The sequence below is a fragment of the Lissotriton helveticus genome, chromosome 12 (assembly GCF_964261635.1).
Source record: "Lissotriton helveticus chromosome 12, aLisHel1.1, whole genome shotgun sequence".
In the NCBI taxonomy this organism is placed as follows: domain Eukaryota; kingdom Metazoa; phylum Chordata; class Amphibia; order Caudata; family Salamandridae; genus Lissotriton; species Lissotriton helveticus.
Genome location: NC_136073.1, coordinates 612,651,233 through 612,670,704, shown reverse-complemented (window position 1 = coordinate 612,670,704; position 19,472 = coordinate 612,651,233). Strand labels below are relative to the sequence as shown.

The window sequence follows — 19,472 nt, the reverse complement described above, 5'->3', positions numbered from 1 at the left end:
ACCTTTTCTCCCTCATTAGAGGTCAGGTATGTGAATCCGCATCTCCCTGGGATGACTCGAATCACGAGATTGCGTGTGTTATCACGTGTTTCTAATTTTGTTTTAATTAGCATGTCTGTTTGTAAGGATCTCAGAATTTCTGTGTGTATTTGAGTCCAATTAGTTCTTTTAAAATCTGGTTTTATTAGATCATAAAGGGGTTTAACCCTTTCTGCGTAATTTGCAATGTATGTTCTTCCGAAATTTAGGAAGCCTAGAATTGACTGTAGGTTTTTTAGTGTTCTAGGTGCTTGGAGTACGGCACATTTTTCTAGAAAATTGTCAGCCAGGCTTTTGCTTTCACTTGATAATTCATATCCTAAGAACAGGACTGTCAGATGGGCAATTCTGGATTTTTTAAAGTTGAATTTGTAACCCTCTGCTGCGAACCCAAGTATTATGGTGTTCACTCTCTTCAAGTGAGTATCCAAGTCATCATCTGTTAAGTATATGTCGTCGACATAAGATAATGCTTCATCATCATATATTTGTAGTAATTCTGTTACTCTCGCTGAGAATACTCCCGGGCTGTTCTTGTACCCCTGGGCTAACCGACAGAATTGTTTTTGAGTGCCATTTATTGAGAATGCAGACAAATATCTGCTCTCTGGTGCTATGTTTTGACAAAAGAATCCATTAGAGATGTCTAAGGTTGTTTTGTATTTTTTGCGCACTATGTTATTCATTAGTGCAGCACTATGCGAATTTTGCACTGCAAAAGTTTTGCAACATGAGTTAAGGTGTCGGTAATCCAAAACTAGACGATATGAATTGTCTGGTTTGGAGACCGGAAACAAAGGGTTGTTCATTTGTGAGGTGCAAGTTTCAATCACCCCCTGGTATTCTAGCTGATCTAGAATTTCTTTTACCTGTTTTTTAGCTTCTTGCTTAATTGGGTACTGCCTTTGTGCAGTAGGTTGTGATTTTAACTGGATTTTGTGAGGAGGAGAGTCCTCATCCCATCCTACGTGATTTTTAGGTCTCGGCCTGTAATCGCATCCGAAGGATGCGTCAGGCTGGAGACTTATAGCGAGCTGACACGGGGGAATGACGGACAAAAAACTGTCACGCGCTTCTCCCCGGCTGGATTCAGCTGCTTGCACGCGCACACTCACGCATGCGCACATCACAGCCGCGCACATCACAGTCACAGCCACACCTCCTCCCTCCCCCCCCCCCTTCGCCGCCGCACCTACACACACACAGAGCAGGCTGTTCACAACACATGCACACGCAGGCAGACACGAGCGCACACATACAGACACACACTACACCTCCCCAGAAAATGTCCTCTGTTCTCCATTGTAGGACTGTAGGTCCCTGCGGCAAAGTGTGGCAAAAACTTCATCTGGGGAGTGCTAGCCTATGTGGACAAAGGGAGTCTTGTGACTCGTACCTGGCCTTCAGTACTTCCCAGTAGGACCATTTACCCCTCAGTTGAGCCAAGACCATCATAAAGTCTAAAACTAGGCGCAAGGACAGATCAATGACACAGGGGTTTTCTGACCCCGAATGCTTTCTTGTCTTGTAAAGGGAGCTGCTGCTATTGCTGCTTTTCAGATAAGCCTCTGTGTGCATGTGTCCTCTGGCAGCATGTGCACGCTTGCGGTGTGAGACGGTTTCGGGTTTGTTATTACAGCCGGTTGTAAGATGGGAAGCAGTGCCTGGAGGCCTCTTGCTCGCTGTCCGCCGGGGGAGGCTGTGCTGGACGGCAGAGGTGGTTTGCATGGAGTGCGTGCGAGGGCTCTTTCCCAGCTGCTCTGCTCGGCTCTCTCTCAGTGAACGCGAAGTGCTTCTCTGTTTGTGCATCGATATATTTCTCAGCTGTGGCTGTTTGCTGAGGTCTGTCCGGGATATTGCAAAGTGATGGTGTGCTGTTGTCAGGTGGTGTGTCCTCTTGGTCTGACAGAGAAGTCATTAGCAGCAGTTTCCTGTGCAATCTCAGAAATGTACAGAAAATAGCTGCACTTCTGTGGTTTTCATCACGCAGTGTAAACAAGCCGCTCGGATTGTCACCAAATGAGGGCGAGAGAGAGGCACGCCGTAGGGTCAGCATAATTTAGAATAAGAAACTAAGCAATTGAAAAAACTTTACCGTGTATTGTAGTTTTTTCTTTTGGACATACCACAGTTCCAGGACTTGAAATATTTATTTCAGACTAAACCCATTAGCAGTGGGAAGTAAAAGCAGTCAGGACTGCTTAGTTCTAATGTTATTCCTCCTTTTCTATAACATTTTAAAACCGCTCGTCCCCTCTCCCTCCGCCCGCAGCTCTCCTTCGTCCTGCTCCCACCTCCCTCCCTCCGCTTTGCATGAAAAGAGCTGTTTTGCCTGCAGATAAGCCTCCGTGTGCATACGTCCTCCGGCGGCATGTGCACTCTTTCACTTTTGCCGCCGCTATTATCTCCGTGTAAAGGGAGCTGCTGCTATTGCTGCTTTTCAGATAAGCCTCTGTGTGCGTGCTCCCACTGGTGACATGTGCACTATTTCACTTTTGCTGCCACTATTATCTCTGTGTAAAGGGAGCTGCTGCTATTGCTGCTTTTCAGATAAGCCTCTGTGTGCATGTGTCCTCCGGCAGCATGTGCACGCTTGCGGTGTGAGACCCCATCAAAGTGTTTTTCACAAACACGGTAGAAGCAGTGTGAACATTCCCACCAAATAGTTCTGCCTTTGAAATCAACAAGTGTAGCTATTGTGATTGTAAATGACAATGCCATTTATTTAAATATTATGCTATTGGCAATCTAAATGACAATGCCATTGATGATTTAAAAAAAAAAGAAATGTCATGAGCAATGCCAATAGCTCTACCTTTAATGATGCCGAGACCATTGCATTGTAAATGCTTGTTATATAAAGCAGGAGCTAGAGCTACTGCCCACTTTCTAGCAAGTGCGTATTTTTTATGAATTGGGATGTGATTTGAGAAGGCAGGCATAATTATTTCTTCGCCATGAGGGCACGCCCTGACAAACTCTGGTGGCCAGTCTTTTTCAGCTAGAAGGATGTCATAGCCCTTGGAGAGATTATCCCAAAATAGTCCCCTTATTTTTCTAGTCTTATCCCCCTCTATACGTAATGTTATTTCGTATATTTTGTGAGGTTTGCTAACTCTGGTGTCTGCAGTTTCCACTTGAAGATATTCATTCGTGTCCACTGTCTCCAGATGATTCATAAGGACTTTGCGAGCTATGCTCACTTCTGCTGCGCTGTCTAGCATTGTCTGAGCCCATTCTCCGTTTTTCAGTTGTGTCCTCAGTATTCTCGGCATTGTTAACTACCTTGATACTGGCTACCTTCTTTTTTGGAAATTGTAATTTCTTTTTTAGCTGAGCAGGTTCCTTGTCTTTGGACTTGGCGTGCTCTTCTCTTTGTTCTGATCGTCCTCTTCTTTCCGATTTCTGCGAGGAAGTCTGAAAAGATTGAGAGGGACGTGTATCAATGTCTTGATATCTATCAGGCTTCTTTATATTATCCCTATTTCTAAGGTTATATCTTTTCCCAGAGGGGTCACTCTGGGGTGACCTGTGTCTTTGGTTCGGAGATTTTTCTCTTCGCCTAGGAGACCTTCCTCTGGACTGAAATTTCTTTTCTTTAGGATTGGATTGTTTGTTTCCATCCCAGCTCTTTTTCTGTGATGTTGAGTTATTATTAAAAAATATTTTTTCAGGACTTTCAATCAGTTGTGGTTTTACTGGTATTCCACCTAAACTATCTCTACCTAGTTCCTCATAGGATTTTTCTATGATTCTGGCAATTTCAGCTGGTTGGTCTGCTATATCTGTCTCCTTTAACCTCTGGCGGATCGCCACGTTTGCTGCTTCTCCCTTTATGTTGGCTAATAATATAGCTGAGACCTGCTTGAAGTCTTTTAGTAATTTCATACCAAGAGTTAAAGCGGGTTCTGGACCATATTCGTCTTGAATTTGTTTTAGCACATCTGGTATTACCGAAATGGATGGAACACCGTGCGTTTTTGTGTAGATGGAAGCAAAGACTGTACCCCAAGTGTCACAGTCCTCAATGTGTGGTGCGATTCCCATTGGAAGACAGATAGTCAGAATCCTGTGTTTTTCTAATGGGGTGGTGTCAGGAAACACCGCCTCTATTTGGGTGATTTTCTGTGCCAACCAGAATGGTATTTGTTCCCGTTTAGCCGGTACTTTACCTAGGCAGGACTGTATGTTCTGTGGTGTAATTTTATTTGTGTTCCCCTGGTGAGGGGTCAGCTGTGGAATTTTAATCGCTGGTTGAATTGTTGAAGTCCGCATCACATACTGGACTAATTGTCTGTGTATTTTTATTAGTTGTTTTAGCTGTGTTAAAAGGTTTGCTGCAGACATCCCATCGATGTCTGGATGTGGTGTGTATCCGGCTAGGACCGGCCACGTTGCTCCTGGTCTACCTAAAGGACCGAGCCTGGTGATGTGATTATTATGTTTTAGGGCGCCATCAAATAAGAGCAGGTGCTCTTGAAATTTGAGTGGTACTTCCACCTCCTCGAAAGGAGTGTACGTTTCAGGAGGTTCCTCTATTTTGTAATAGTGGAAGTACTTTGTTACAGCATTTGCTGCTGGAAAATGTATCCATGAATAGTATACCTCTGTCTGCCGATATTCGTGTGCCTCAATTACGAATATGACTGTACCACCTCTAGGTGTCAGTCCATTTTCTATAAGTTTTAAGGTTATAGATTTCCTTTTGATGACCGTGATGAGTATTATCTCCGGGTCTGCATTTTGTAGTGCAGTATCAGCTTCTGCTATGTCAGCTGCTAATCTAACTGCCTCTCTTTCTTCATCACTGTCTCCCATTTTACTGACAGGATGGTTATTTTGTTTGTTTGCAGATCAGGTTTCTTATGGAAACAAGGATTAGATGCACAATGTTTTGGAACGGTGTATCCTTCAACGTTGACTAAACCAAGTACCATACATAGGAGTTTCCTCCTGCGAGGTTTTGGAGGATATTACCTTTCACCCACTCCAGACGTCTTTGGAGTATTATGGGGAAAAGGGGTCTGAGTGAGAAAGCACGACTGAGTTACTCTAAATGTCTTACGTTAGTTTTATCGCCCTTTCCAAACACGTTGGGCGCCATGTAGTGTAGTTCCTATTATCCCAATAGGCTCTGCGCATTGGAATAATACCTTCAATAGTATAGGCCTAGACCAGACGTTAACTAGGTCTACTACTGTCGATATTAGACTTAAAGTTTTGGGTTTGCCAGCTAGCTCAGAGTTCACTAGAAACTTTCTCGAATGTTCAGGAAGGAATTAACTTCCCTGATTAGACAAGAAGGGATTTAGTTTCTGACAACCATAGAACATGACAACTTTGCTCTCCCCTAATCAAGAGTGTATCTCGAGAGTCGTGTGAACAAAAGGCAATTTATTTTACTCAGTCAGTACGTGCATTCTTAGTCTCATCAGATTGTAGAGAAAAGGAAGAGACGGGCGTGTTCAATAAAAGATGTTATTTATTGATCAGTCTCTTTTCTCGTACAAGAGAAATGGATCGATATTATTGCAATACTTATGGTTAAGTAAAGTGCATACATTAGAAGCAGAAGTATAAAATAATACTGTAAAAACATTGATATGGTTTCTAAGCCATATGAAGGTTTTAAAATGAATAAAATATATTACATACACATATACATTTGACTAAACGTACTCAACTGCTGTTTCTAAATACGCCTACCCCGTGTACCTGACCTAAGCCTAATACGTGGGCGGGAATAGAAAGTTACAGTTTAAGTTAAGTTTGTTTTTGCCAAGTGACTGACTAAAGAATTCTCTGCGAGGGGTTATTCAGTTCTGTACCTGGAAGTTAGGATGAATGAGTGATGGTATCTCTCGTCTCTGGTCTCGATATTCCAGGCTGCCTGCGAGGGCTACCCGGAAACGCCGGAGCTGGATTTCTCGGCAGGAGAAATAGGCAGCTGCTCGATTTCAGCGCGTCAAGAAGGCGGGGCTGCGCCAGCGGGGTCTGCTCTGCTCTGGGCTTTGGCAAGTCTGGCTGCTCCGTCCTCGTCACCACCGCGTGTGTTTGCATAGGGCAATATCGGTAATATTTATACCTTTAAGGTGCCGAGATTGACGTAAGGATGGACATAGATACGTCAATAAGGATGTCATACGACCAGGTCGTTAGCACATTCTTTTGCTGAAGTTCTCGGTGAAATCAAAACAATGGCCGCAGGGTTTTTCCCAGGTCTGTCATAGGTTTGATTTGTTATGAGAACTCCGTATGCCTTATCAGGGGCTGGAGGAATATCGCTTGTCTAATTAGATGGCAAGCGTTATGACCTAATCAGATAACACGTTCCTGTGCCGTAGTGTGGCTTTATCAGATAACGGTTCCTGCATCATGGGGGTTTTCTGCCTCATGGGCTGACTGCTAGTTAACTTGTTAGTTTGCTAACCAGAATAGGGTCAGGAATAGGGGGATCGATACAGAACCTATAGGAATACATCACACTATCTTTCCCATGAACCATACGAAAAAGGAAGTGGAAACAATTTCAACCAATCAGAACGCATGAATGTCCCCTAATACTCCCTGTCTCTCCTCTATGCTCCCTCTTTCTTCATGTAACAATGGCCCCAGACTTAAACTTTCTTGCTCTATTTTGGTATTCTCCAAACCGGAAATAGGACAAGAAAAATAAATCACAAGCTATTCATGAATCAAGACTGTATCACAAGAAAGAAAAAAATGTACATCAATTTCTTCGTACATTCAACAGTTTGTTGTGATTACCAGAAACAGTGTTGACATTATAGAGTCAGGACGATAAATAAAAATGCTTCAATACTTATACCAGAAGGAGACATCTGAATATTCATCAGTTATAAAATGTAAACATCCCTGTAAGTTCAGGGTAGAGCATGGTTCCTAAAAAGCCTTTTGTGGGATTAATCCTCACCTTTGTGTCCTCCATAGAATTGAAACTTTTTGTTCCGAAAGCTAGGAAATTTTACATTCTATGTCAAGACAAGAGGTGAGGAATATGCTCATTTTAAGCTTGTCCACCACCAAAGAAGCCATATCCTGGACTAGCTTAAAATAAAATCTCTTGAACATAGAATCTGAAGACCAGTCCGCTGCATTCATCATATCCTCTAGCCTTGTGCCCAAACAAAAAACTTTGGACGCCATGGCCCCTCATATAGAATAGGCTCCTAACCGAGACACATCAATGCCTAGCAGTGGTAGGAGAGGATACTGCCTTAAAGGGCTTCCTAATGGAAATAAAGAGCCAGTGTTTCCCAGGAGAGGGTAACTAATCTGTCTTATTTTCGTGGGCCTTAAGACAACGCACCACACATAGTTTGGAGTCTTTATTAAAAGCCGGGTAGGACACCATTTTTAATTATATTTCGTTCTTCTGGAGATGTGGAAAGTAACCCCTTCTGGAGTAAATTCTCTACCTGTAATGTCCAGAGCTCGAACATCTGAGACTCTGTGGCAAGAAACTAGACATAACAGCATTACCATCCTACCTGCGAGTTCTCTGCGACGTAGGTATTCATTATTTCGCCATGACGGAAATATATTTAGAACTGTGTTACCATCTCAAAATGAGGAATATTTTGACTTCAGAGGAAGAGAAAGTCTGATACGCCGCAACAATTTACCTACCAGCAGGTGTTACCCTACCAAATACCTTTGGTAGGTATTATGACGTGCAGAAATGGCTCATCTAAATGTGTTAATCCTCCTATAGGCCTGGCCATCCGATGAAAAGGAAGATAAGAAATTAATGACATGGACAATATCGGACCCCACAGGATCCTCACCCTGTTGTAGACACCAACAAACCCATTGTGACCATGCTGATCTATATAGCTTGACCGTGCCATCTGCCCGCAGTTTAGCCAGTAGCCTTTCAGCCTCCTGCGCCATGCCATTAGGGGCATCCTCCCTTGCAGACCAGTTGGTGAGGATTGCTGAGATGATTGCTTAGAAGGACTTGAGAGTGGGGTAGATGGATTGGAAAATCCCAAGAAAGGTGCAAAACAACTGAAAAACAGACTTGCGACCTCCATATGGGCGTTATGAGAACTATGTTCGCTTGTTGCCTCCTATCATTTGCACACAGCCTTGTTCTCATTACAAATGGGGGAAAGGCATAGCCCAGTTCCTGAGACTAATCCTGTAGGAACACGTCTGTCACCGCTGCAAACTGGTCCAGTTTCTAGCTGAAATACCGGCCACTTGATGATCCAGCCTTCGCGTAAAGAGATCCACTGTGAACAGTCCCCATCTGCTCTCGAGCGCTGCAAAGATCATCGAATCCAACTTCCACAGACTATTCGTACACTCTCTAGAGAACTAGTCTGCCACCTTATTGTTCCTGAGAGAGATTCCGCTGTGACCTTTGTGCCACCGCTCCTGCCTCAGAAGAAGCTAGATCCTCCAACTTAGGATCCCCTTTGATGAGAAGAGAGTGACATCTCTCTGTTGACAAGGCACAGTTTGCATTCCCTAAGAACATCACGGCCTGCTAGGCCCACACTGACAACACTTCTGGTGGAATGAGAGCATAAGATTGTTTTGCCTCCTCTGCCATATCTAGTATTTTTTGTGGGGGGCCCTATAACGTTGAGTTTATCCATCCTGGCAGGAACACCAAGATCTATCAGTGCTCCTCTTTGGGCAATGAATGTACTGCCCCAGGAACGTGGCCATCCACGACTCTTTAACTCCGGGTGAGCGCAACCTTACCAGTCTGCCAAGGGCACAGACATTCTGCCCGGAGATGGGCCCTCACCCCCTTCTCCTGGGGAGGGGGGGGGGTGTATGTGAAAGGCCATCCACCTGTTTAGCTACTTTATCCAGTGGCAATCACTTGGTATAACATGGGTGCATAAGGTCTTCAGGGTCCGACATATTAAAGGCCACAGCGCCTGCTTCCTAAGGCACAGGTGGAGATGCCTGAGACTGAAATTTGAGAAAGATGCCAGGGTTTGGAAGGACCCTGTTCATCTTTAGAATCCACGTCGGAGTCATTATCATCCCCATACGGGGCAGGAGCCTCGGGGGAGAGTCCTGGAATTGCAATTGGATGCCCTTGCCCCACATAAGGGCAGGAGCGGTAAAAAAAGGCTTTTTTCAGTCCCTCAAAGGCCCCTTGGTCAACTCCTGATTTCTGTTTATGTTTAGCCGGGCATTGCGTCTAAATAGGTGCTTCTTGGTGAGCTGACTGGATGGGGCTTTGAGAATCGAGATGCTCTATTCCCAAATTAGGGGGTCCTGGGTATACATAGACCAGTTCCAGGAGGTGCATCTCAATGGGTTCTATGGCTGAGCTCACAGCCTGGTGGATAGAGACATCAATCGCCTCACAGAACTCATCTTCCATGGGAAGTATGGAGACTGACTCCTCTTATATATACTCTCATTCCATACCCTGCATCATGGGCTAGGAGAGGTGTATAACTGTACATAAGGCAGGTTGTGCTATGGCACTGGAGCGAACCCAGCTCGGCTTTTTTGTGTCAAGGAGACACTAAGTGGGTCAATCCCTGGGCCAAGTGCATCCTGTTAATATATGTACATAGGGTAGTAGGCCTGGGCCTTGCCCCTACGGCGCAATGCCTTGGTAGATGAATAGCCAATAGGTACTTTCCTCACAGACGGGATAAAATGTGGGTTACTGACCCGAACTTGTCGGGTGCTGGCACCGCTTTGTTTTGATAAACTACAGATCTCTGCTGGGCGTTGAGGCTTCCAGGCCAGACGGGAGCCGGCATAGCAGAAGCTCCTTGGCAGCACCGGGAACTCGATTGACCCCCGAGTACCAGCGCGCTGACTAGGAACAGCGAGACACACTTTGCGAGCTTGCAATGTGATTTATTGCCCTGGATCGCATTCTAGAGTGTGTATAGCATAACCACCGTCATGCGGGCTCAACACCGTAAATGTTTACATATCGTGAGTGGAGCACTAAAATGGGCTCCCGCAGTGAACTGCACAACGGCAACCAGTAACAGAAAACACTTCAAGGCATTTGAAGAAGTTAAGCGCACGTTTCCCTGATAGCAAGTGCATGGAGCATAAACGGTAAACAGCGTTTACCACGAAACTTTTTCTCCGCAGGGAATCACAACGCAGTCGTAACAACGACCGCGTTGTGATTCCGCATACCATTTCTCCGCAAGTCGGAACAACGACTTGCGGAGGGGGGGTGTTGGATTTAAAATCCAACACCTTCCCTAGTGTCCGCACAGACTGGAGTTGGTATAGTACATTATACTATTCCAACATCCAGCGCCCCCCTCCGCAAGTCGTTGTTCTGTCTTGCGGAGTAATGGTATGCGGAATCACAACGTGGTCGTTGTAACGACCGCGTTGTGATTCCATGCAGGTAAAAAGACTGTGGGATAAGGACATAGATTCAGCATAAACAAAATGTAAGAGACTCATCTGAAGGTTGCTGGAGAAGGAAAGAAAGAGGAAACATAGAGGAGATACGGACTGTTATGGGACATTTATGCGTTCTGATTGGTTGAAATTGTTTGGATTTCTTTTCCTGATGGTTCCTGGGATAGATATTTTTTTATTAAATGTTGAGGTTGCTGGAGTTTAAATAAAGGGAGAAAGATTAGCATAATCCTAGCCACCGGTCCATAGATAAGATTTATTAATGTTATTTTTTTGATTAATGGTTTGTAGTCTTTATTTTGTCATTTAAGATTTTGAAAACAGGATATGTATTGCGAAATGAAAACTACTTTGACTTTTTGCTGGCAATGGCATAACATTGAAATGTCTTGAAACACAGTATTCATAAAGGAGTTTACATTCAATTTCCAAATGGGACTGGCACTCACATTATTATCATCTACTTCATCTCCCCCAATACCCTTTTCTTAACCTCATTTAGAACCAACAATGTCTTGGCTCTGTAGAGTTTTTAATGATGATCCAATGGCTAGAAATCTGGAGGTAACAACTGATTAAAGTCCTAATTCTTCTATTGACATTTAATTTTATTTTTAACAAATACATTTCCAAACACGCAGGATATTAACAATTTTTGTTTTTTCCCCATAGGTGCTGACAAGAAGGAGTCCCAGACTGTGATAGGGCGCATTGGGGAAAGTGCGATCCTGAAGTGTGACCTCCTGCCCTATGACGAGGACCGTCCTCCTCACTACGTCATCGAGTGGGTGCGCTTCGGCTTCCTTCTCCCTATCTTCATTAAGTTCGGCCTATATTCTCCGAGAGTGGATCCGGAGTACTTGGGTGAGACTTCTGTTTGTATGTCTGTGCATTAGCATTTGGGGTATCCGGTCTGAGCAAGCTGGGGTCCCACAATCCCATCTACACTTTCTTTTTGTGTTCATGTGTGATAATGATGTTGAGAATTGGGCGTTTTTGTGTTGGAAGTTTCCAGCTTCTTTTCAGATTGCAGGAGAGTTGGGGCAGTTCTGGTGTTGGTGGGTATGTTGTTCCACACCCTCAGCAGAGATGGAGAGGTTTGCTTTTGAGGATAGAGGGTGGGATTTTCAGACAAAAATCTAGAGCCAATCTGGTAGGAGGTAAGGTACGTATTTCATATTAGGCCACTAGGTTACTACAACAGCAGGTAGATCCTGTTAGGTTTCCAATCTACCGCCAAATGTGTCTCTGTTGTAGCTTCCACTCCTGACCACACACCACCATTCTAGTTCATATATATTGGGAATGTGTAAACACAGCATACTACATTTCACCCTTTCTTAAAAATAAACAAAACAGCAAACAGCCATTTCCTTGCATATAAAGTACAAGGATAATCATTCACAACCACTAAATCTCCAACATGTCTAACTTACACATTCAACCAAAAACAACTGTTAATCCCCGCATAGTCACACAAAATTAACTAATAGCAGTCCCAGGAACTCTTCGACAGGTCAAGACAAGAGGTTCCCCACAGCCGACTCCCCAAACCTCATGTCACACAAAGAAACTCAACAACAACAAGGTTGTGACTACCATTGCACAACGGTTCAAGATGTGAAACACACCAAAATACCTTTAGTGTGCTGATTTGAAGACCCACTTTACAGTTGTTATGGATTTATGTTATTAATAAGTGTATGCTGTCAGGATGTATAGGAATGCTGAAAAAAGCATTCTTCAGGTCTATGACAGAGAAGTGTGTGGCATCAGAAGGGACCATCATTAAGAGGGCTGTAATGTCGGGGACAACAGGATATTGGGAGATTGTTATTTTGTTAAGTGCTCTCAGGTCAATCACAAATCGGTATATTTTAGGGGAGAGAGCATCTCCATTGGTATTTTTAAGAACGGGAATAACGAGACTGTTACAGATATTGCCACGTATCTCCTCCACTACGCCCTTGTCCATCAATTCAGATATTATTGTCAAAAGGGCCAGTTCTCCTTCCGCGGGTAGTCAATACTGTCGGAGGCGGGGGAGAAGTGCACCTGGCTGGGTGCGTACCACATGAGGGGGAATGTTGAGACACCCTAATCAGGGTCTGATGATGCCCAGAAGGAGGAAGGTAAAGACAGCAACTCTGGTGGGAGGGGACCGGACCGATACATGTAGGAAGCTGCGGTGGGAGAAATTGTTAGGGATACACCTTGGGGACTACATGATATGGTCGCATACAGAGCTTTCAGTAAATCCATGCCTAACAAGTTTTCACTGCAACCTGTAGTAAGGACCAAGGGAGCGTCAACATGTGCAGGGTCAATATCGAGAGTGAGGGGTTCAGAGACAGGGCTGGTCACAGGTGTTCCTGCAAAACCCACGGAGACATTCATATTGCCAGAAAGGGGTGCCTCCGGGACTGACAGACGTGCAATAGAAGACCTGGTGGCCCCAGTATCCAAATGAAAATTCTTATTGTTCCCCACAACTGACATTTGAACATACAGTCCCCTTTGATCCACTGGAATTTGCACTCTGGTAATACCCCTTTCCTGGCTGTCCTATGCTTGGTAGGATCCTGTCTCATCAACTTCGTCATAATCATCATTGTAATAAGTGCGTGTTGCTTCGTACCCATCAAACCTGTTGGCCGGGCGCGGCCGGACGGGAGCGTCATCCCTGGGCCTACGTTCTTTATCCTGTGGATGGGGCGGGCCATGGTCCCTAGTCTGCCTCGCTTCCCTAGGAGCGCGAAGCTGAGTCTTCCCTGTTCGGATGTTTTCAGCTAACACGGGACACTCATCTATACAATAGCCGTACCCCTTACATTAAGCACACTGATCTGTTTGGAGGGCTCCCGTGCGTTGAGGGCTGGAGGGGGTAGACTGGCGAGCCCTCGGAAGGAGTTGGAGTAGAGGTCTAAAATTTCTGCGGGCATCGGGACCTCGGGGAGGGTAAGCCTGCTGCAGAAGTGCCTCAGTCTTAATATCCCTAACCTTCCTACTTTCCCTGTCTCTATCTTCATTCTCCCTATTCTCGTGATATTGTGCCATAGCCAAGATACCAGTCATAGTTTAGGCAGACCACGTACTTTCAACTTTCTTAAGCCTGGCGGAGATCTCAGGAAGCAAGTTGCTGACAAAGTTATCGACAAATACTGGGCCAGAACCTGGGGTCAGGGGATCCAAACCACTGTGTCCCTTGTATTCTGTCTCAAAACGGGTAAAGAAGTCAGCCACATTCTCATCTTTTCGATGCCTACAGGCGTTTATTTTATCCCAGTTAATGACAGTTTCCGGCAAAAGTGTTTTCATAAATGTCATTATTTTACCGGGCAAAGTCAGGATGGCAGCTTCTGGTTTAGTCCCTCCTACCCTTGCTTCTTCCATAGCCTTTAAGTCAGCCCATTTACCTCCCAATGCCACTTCATGGTCAGTATGTCGAATCTTGTCCCAAATTTCAGTGGGGACAACCGTACCAAAAAGTAAATCTGTATTCTCAAGAACGAGAGTACCTGCAGATATAATCTGACCGAATTCTCTGTAAAAGGCAGCCGGATTCTTCCAGGGATCTGGTAATTGTCCTTTTAACTGCATTACTTCTGACCTTTTCCAAGGAACATGAACCCAAAGCCTGCGCCAGTGTGCTTCAACAGCCCCGGCCATTATTTTGGGCATCGGTAAGTGCGTTAACAAAGACAGGGGCCGCCTCTCTCATTGGCATAGCTGTTTCCAGAGGGGTGTTAAGAAAAGCTGTCATATCACGGTAAGCCATTACAGCAGACATAGCGGCAAAAATCCCCTCTCCCTGAACATCGCCTCTTTTTATTTGTGACCTAAGGTCCATTAATTTGGTGGGTACCTGTTTAAGCGCATTCTCAAATCTTTGCATGACCAAAGTACACATATATTCGGCCCAAGTGGTCTGTTCCATAATCGTCCACTGAGAAAAGGTGGACCATATTTCTTTAAAGGTATAAATATTCCCGTTATTTATCCAACATTCACACTGTTGCCTCTGTAGGTCATTTTCTCGAAGGGACGAAAATCTGACTGCAGAGCGCAGGGAGGCCAGTTGGGGGGAATTCAACAATTTATATAAATCGTGCTTAACTGTAGACCACGGGGAAGTAGGAAACGGGCGGGTAGGGGTAAGGCCGCAGGGGTTGGGCGGATGGAGACTTGTTGTCATTCCCGCAGCGAGGACAGGGTTAACGGGCATGGTTGATGTCATAGGAAAAGTCAGGAGGGTCGGTGTGACAGGGAGAACAGTAGGAGGGGCAGTGGGGGCAGGAGTGGGTGGTGGCGGAGGGACATGCGGGGTGTGAGGCGTCAGGGCAGGGTACATTGGGGCATATGCAGGAGGGCTTTCTAGCATGGCATCAAGCAAGGAATCACCTTCTTCTCCCCCTTCCATATGGCCCTTCCCTTTCTCCTCACGAGCTGGATAACATTTTTGTACCCGTGCCCCATGCTCCCTATCGGCTATTTCTACTGATTTTGGGGCAGATGTATCATCCGTTTTTTTTCTTGCAAATGCTGCGATTCCTAAAAAAGCCGGGTTTGCGACAAAAAAATCGGCAAATGCGATGTATGAAGAAAATCGCATCGCAAAATTAAGGAATCGCAAAATTTGCGATTCCTTAATCTTGCGCTAACATTTAAGGAATCACAAAATGCGATTCCTTAAATGCTATGTAAGGAACAATAAAGTTTTGCAATTTCACACTAAGAAATCGCAAATTACCACCAATTTGTAGTTGGTGGTAATTTGCGAATTCTTTTACAAATGTACTTTTTTACATTTGTAAAGGTGCCATGTGGCGCTCATACACGCCATTAGGGCATGTATGTGCGCCATATGCGCACACATGTAAATTTCAGGGGTGCAGCAGGGTGTCCTTGAGACACCCTTGCACCCTTGAAATTATTCTCAATTTGCGATTAGCGAATTGCGAATCGCAAATTGAGAATAACTTCCCATTCCTTCCTACGGGCCTACTGGCCCATAGAAATGAATGGAAAACTATTCCTTAATTGCTATTAGCAATTTGCTAATCGCAATTTAGGAATTTTAAGAAATCGCTCAAAAAATAGCGATTTTCTACATAGATCCCAAATTGCAATTCTCAAATAGCGATTTCCCAAATATCGCTATTTGAGAATCGCAAATTATGGTGATGATACATCTGCCCCAATGTCATTTGATTTTGTAAATTTTCTCTGGCGTGGTCGGCCATTGACATACGTTCCTGTTTTCTTTCTTGAGCCTTCTGTTTTCTAGCTCTCTGCTCTATCTCTTTCCTCCAAAATCGGACAGATTCAAACATAGACGGGCGCGTTTTTATTTCTATTAATTGTTCCTCTAAGTTGGCGAGAACTTGGGAATTAAAGGAGCCATAAAGTGGCCACTGTAATTCCGCGTTACTTGTTTTTGTATGTTTACCCAGAATGAGGAAACCATTATGGCAGAAGGACCATGTTTAACATACATTGTATGGCCAGGGGTCCCTTCTGGAGGAAGCGGACAGTCCGCCTCCAGCTGGGAGTCCTGCGTACACATACAGCAACATAATCCCTTGAACTTACTACTGACTGGCATGCTTAAAAACAGATAACAGACACCAGCGGGTTTTTTTAAAACTCACCTCGCTTGCTTGGCTTTTGCAAAAGTCAATAACAGCAGAATCATACAGAACAGACACCAGCGGGTTTTTAAAACTTCACCTCGCTTGCTTGGCTTTGGCAAAAGTCAATAACAACTTGGCTTTTGCAAAAGTCACTAACAGAATCATACAGACTTGGTGGATGATCAGTCCACCCTTACCTTACAGGGGTAGTTCTCTTCTGCAGACGTAGGGCTGTGTCCTGCTCCAGAAATTATTTGCTAGGGGACTCCAGCGAGAACGCGGTCATGTGGCCCAGACCGGGTGTGGAGGGACAGTGGGCGAGTCGTTCGGTCTACCAGAATAAAAGAATCCCTCGGGTAGGGCGCCTCCGTCGGAGTCTCTCCGTGCACCTCCTCACATCCACTGGGCCTGACCTTCGTACTCATGGAGTTCCTGTTCAGGCGCCATTTGAAGAACCGGGATAACCCACTTACTGGGTCTCGGCGGCGGAGGAACCGCCCAAATCTTCCATACCTCCCATACTTAGTAAAAGGAGACACAGGAGCCGTCGTCTGCAGGAGAAACCCAGATTTATTTCAATAGCTCGGGCTATGGACCGAGTCCCAAGCTAGTCAGAAACAAAACCCAGGAGGCTGCTACTTCACTCTGTAGCTTACAAGCCTTTTATACATTTTTCATCCCAGTCTTTTGGCTGTCAGACCATTGTTTAATCACTCGGCTTTGATCAAGGCTCAGTTTTTCAGGTCATTGTTCAATTGCCTTGATCAAAGCCCCGTCCTTCAAGTCATTGTTTAATCACCCTGATCAGGGCCCAATAGTGAGACCATTGTCTAGATAACCTGATCACGGTGTCAAGGATGTTTACCAGGCTGGGAGCAGGAGATGGAAAACATGCTTGTTTATACAGGGCGTGGGTGTCTCATTGCTTTCTGTTGAACTGCAAAGAACAGGGGATTGGGTGTGCGACAGTTCCTGGGAAGAAATGCAGGCTGCAAGATGGTTTTTGTCGTGTCAGTTTAGATTTTCCTCAGGCATCAGCAGAAATTGACCAGGTGGGTCATGTGGAAGTGTTTGACACGAGATGGCAATGAAAAAAACAATGGAGTCCCGGTACAGATGATGCTGATCAGAAAAACACTTTTCCTCAGGTGATTGTGCTTGGGGTGAGAGTAGTGCGGGTAGTGTTGTAGTGTCGTAGTGTTTTAGGGTTTAGGGTAGTGTAGGGGTGGGAGTATTGTGGGTAGTGGTTTAGGGTAGTGTTGTAGTGTTTTAGGGTTTAGTGTACTGTAGGGTTGGGAGTAGTGTGGGTAGTGGTTTTGGGTAGTGTAGTGTCGTAGTGTTTTAGGGTTTAGGGTAGTGTTGTAGTGTTTGTGTAATGTAGTGTTTTATGGTTTAGGGTAGTGTAGTGTTTTAGGGTTTAGGGTAGTGTTGTAGTGTTTGTGTGGTGTCGTAGTGTTTTAGGGTTTAGGGTAGTGTTGTAGTGTTTGTGTAGTGTAGTGTTTTATGGTTTAGGGTAGTGTAGTGTTTGTGTAGTGTTTTAGGGTTTAGGGTAGTGTTGTAGTGTTTGTGTGGTGTAGTGTTTTAGGGTTTAGGGTAGTGTTGTAGTGTCTGTGTAGTGTTTTAGGTTTAGAGTGGTGTTGTAGTGTTTGTGTAGTGTAGTGGTTTAGGGTAGTATTGTAGTGTTTGTGTAGTGTAGTGTTGTAGTGTTTGTGTAGTGTAGTGTTTTAGGGTTTAGGGTAGTGTAGTGTTAGTGTAGTGTTTTAGGGTTGAGGGTAGTGTTGTAGTGTTTGTGTAGTGTAGTGTTTTAGGTTTAGGGTAGTGTTGCAGTGTTTGTGTAGTGTAATGTTTTAGGGTTTAGAGTAGTGTTGTAGTGTTTGTGTAGTGTTTAAGGTTTCATGGTAGTGTTGTAGTGTTTGTGTAATGTAGTGTTTTAGGGTTTAGAGTAGTGTTGTACTGTTTGTGTAGTATTTTAGGGTAGCGTTGTAGTGTTTGTGTAGTGTAGTGTTTTAGGGTAGTGTTTGTGTAGTGTAGTGTTTTAGGGTAGAGTTGTAGTGTTTGTGTAGTGTAGTGTTTTAGGGTTTAGGGTAGTGTTGTAGTGTTTGTGTAGTGTTTTAGGTTTTAGGGTAGTGTTGTAGTGTTAGTGTAGTGTTTTAGGGTATTGTCGGGGGGGTCGTGCAGAGTGGTGTAGTTTTATTGTAGGGAGAGGACTGGGAGTCGGGGGAGGGTTGTGCAGGGGTAAGGTAGAGTCACTTACCTTGCAAAATGTAACCACGAGTATAGCTCTACCACGCATGCCTTTGCGTTGTAATGGCATGCGTGGTAAAAGCAGAGTCGTGGCAACATTTTGCGTTGTAATGGCATGTTGTTGTCATTCACATCGCGTAGCAACACCCACGTTGTAATGGCATGCTTGGCATTGGTATGGTATGTAATGACATACATCCAGTCCAAGCCACGAATGGCACAGGAAGCCCTATTCCCTACTTCCATTAGAAAGCCTAATTCTACTCTTAGTCCCACACCTAGTCCAGCAACCAATCACACCAGAAGCCCTAATCGCTACTTCCAATCAAAGGCCTAGCCCTAGTCCCACCCTAGTCCCAACAGCCAATAACACAGGAGCCCTAGTCCCTGCTTCCAATAGAAATCCTAACCCTAGCCCTAGTCCCAACCCTACATTGATTGAATCACAGACATAGAAAACAATCAGAACCCTCAAATGACTTGTGTGCAAACAAGGGTCATTATCCATGTGCACCCACAAAATTATGCAGGCGCAATGTTTATTATTTATTTATTGATTAAATATGGCTCTGTAAACGATAAAGTAGTGGGCACTTTTTTCCACCTTAAAATGAAGGGGCAAACAGGAATGTGCTGCCTAGTGATGCCGCCCGCAAACCCCCCACGAATGGAGCGGAGTTCACCGCCCAGGCCTATTGAATATATCCCATTTGATGGTGGGAACAGAGAGCCCTCACCCCGCCAAAGATGGAAAAGATTACTCCGGGGGAAGATATTTTCTTCATGAAGGAAAAAAACGCTCGTTTGTGTTTCTTGCCCTGAACTGTACCCTCAGGGTAGCAGTGGGTGTGCCAGACACTGAAAGGGCAAATTATCTTTTTTTACATCGATCCTAGAATATTTGGGGAAAGAGCAACCTTCTCCCCAAATATTCCAGGGGGCACAGTTACTATTCTAACTCCACTCCTAGAACGAATTGGGGGAAAGTAATAAATTCCCCAGGTATTTTTAGGAAATACTTGGTTAAAGTAGTAATTTTGAATTGATAAATATGGCATATGGCATATATAAACAGGTGAATCACATAAAATACCTGCTTCAAGAACAGTGGTACCCACTCGGCTTTTCAATATTTTGCCATCAATAAAACGAGTAACATTT

The 19,472-nt window shown here is 44.6% G+C and overlaps 1 protein-coding gene across 1 annotated transcript in view; it reads left to right on the top strand.

The window, feature by feature from the left end:
- IGSF9 (immunoglobulin superfamily member 9) overlaps positions 1-19,472 on the top strand; it is a 641,834-nt gene that overhangs the window by 144,808 nt on the left and 477,554 nt on the right. The window contains 1 exon segment of the mRNA XM_078669195.1: positions 11,107-11,298. Coding sequence (XP_078525321.1) covers positions 11,107-11,298 — 192 coding nt within the window.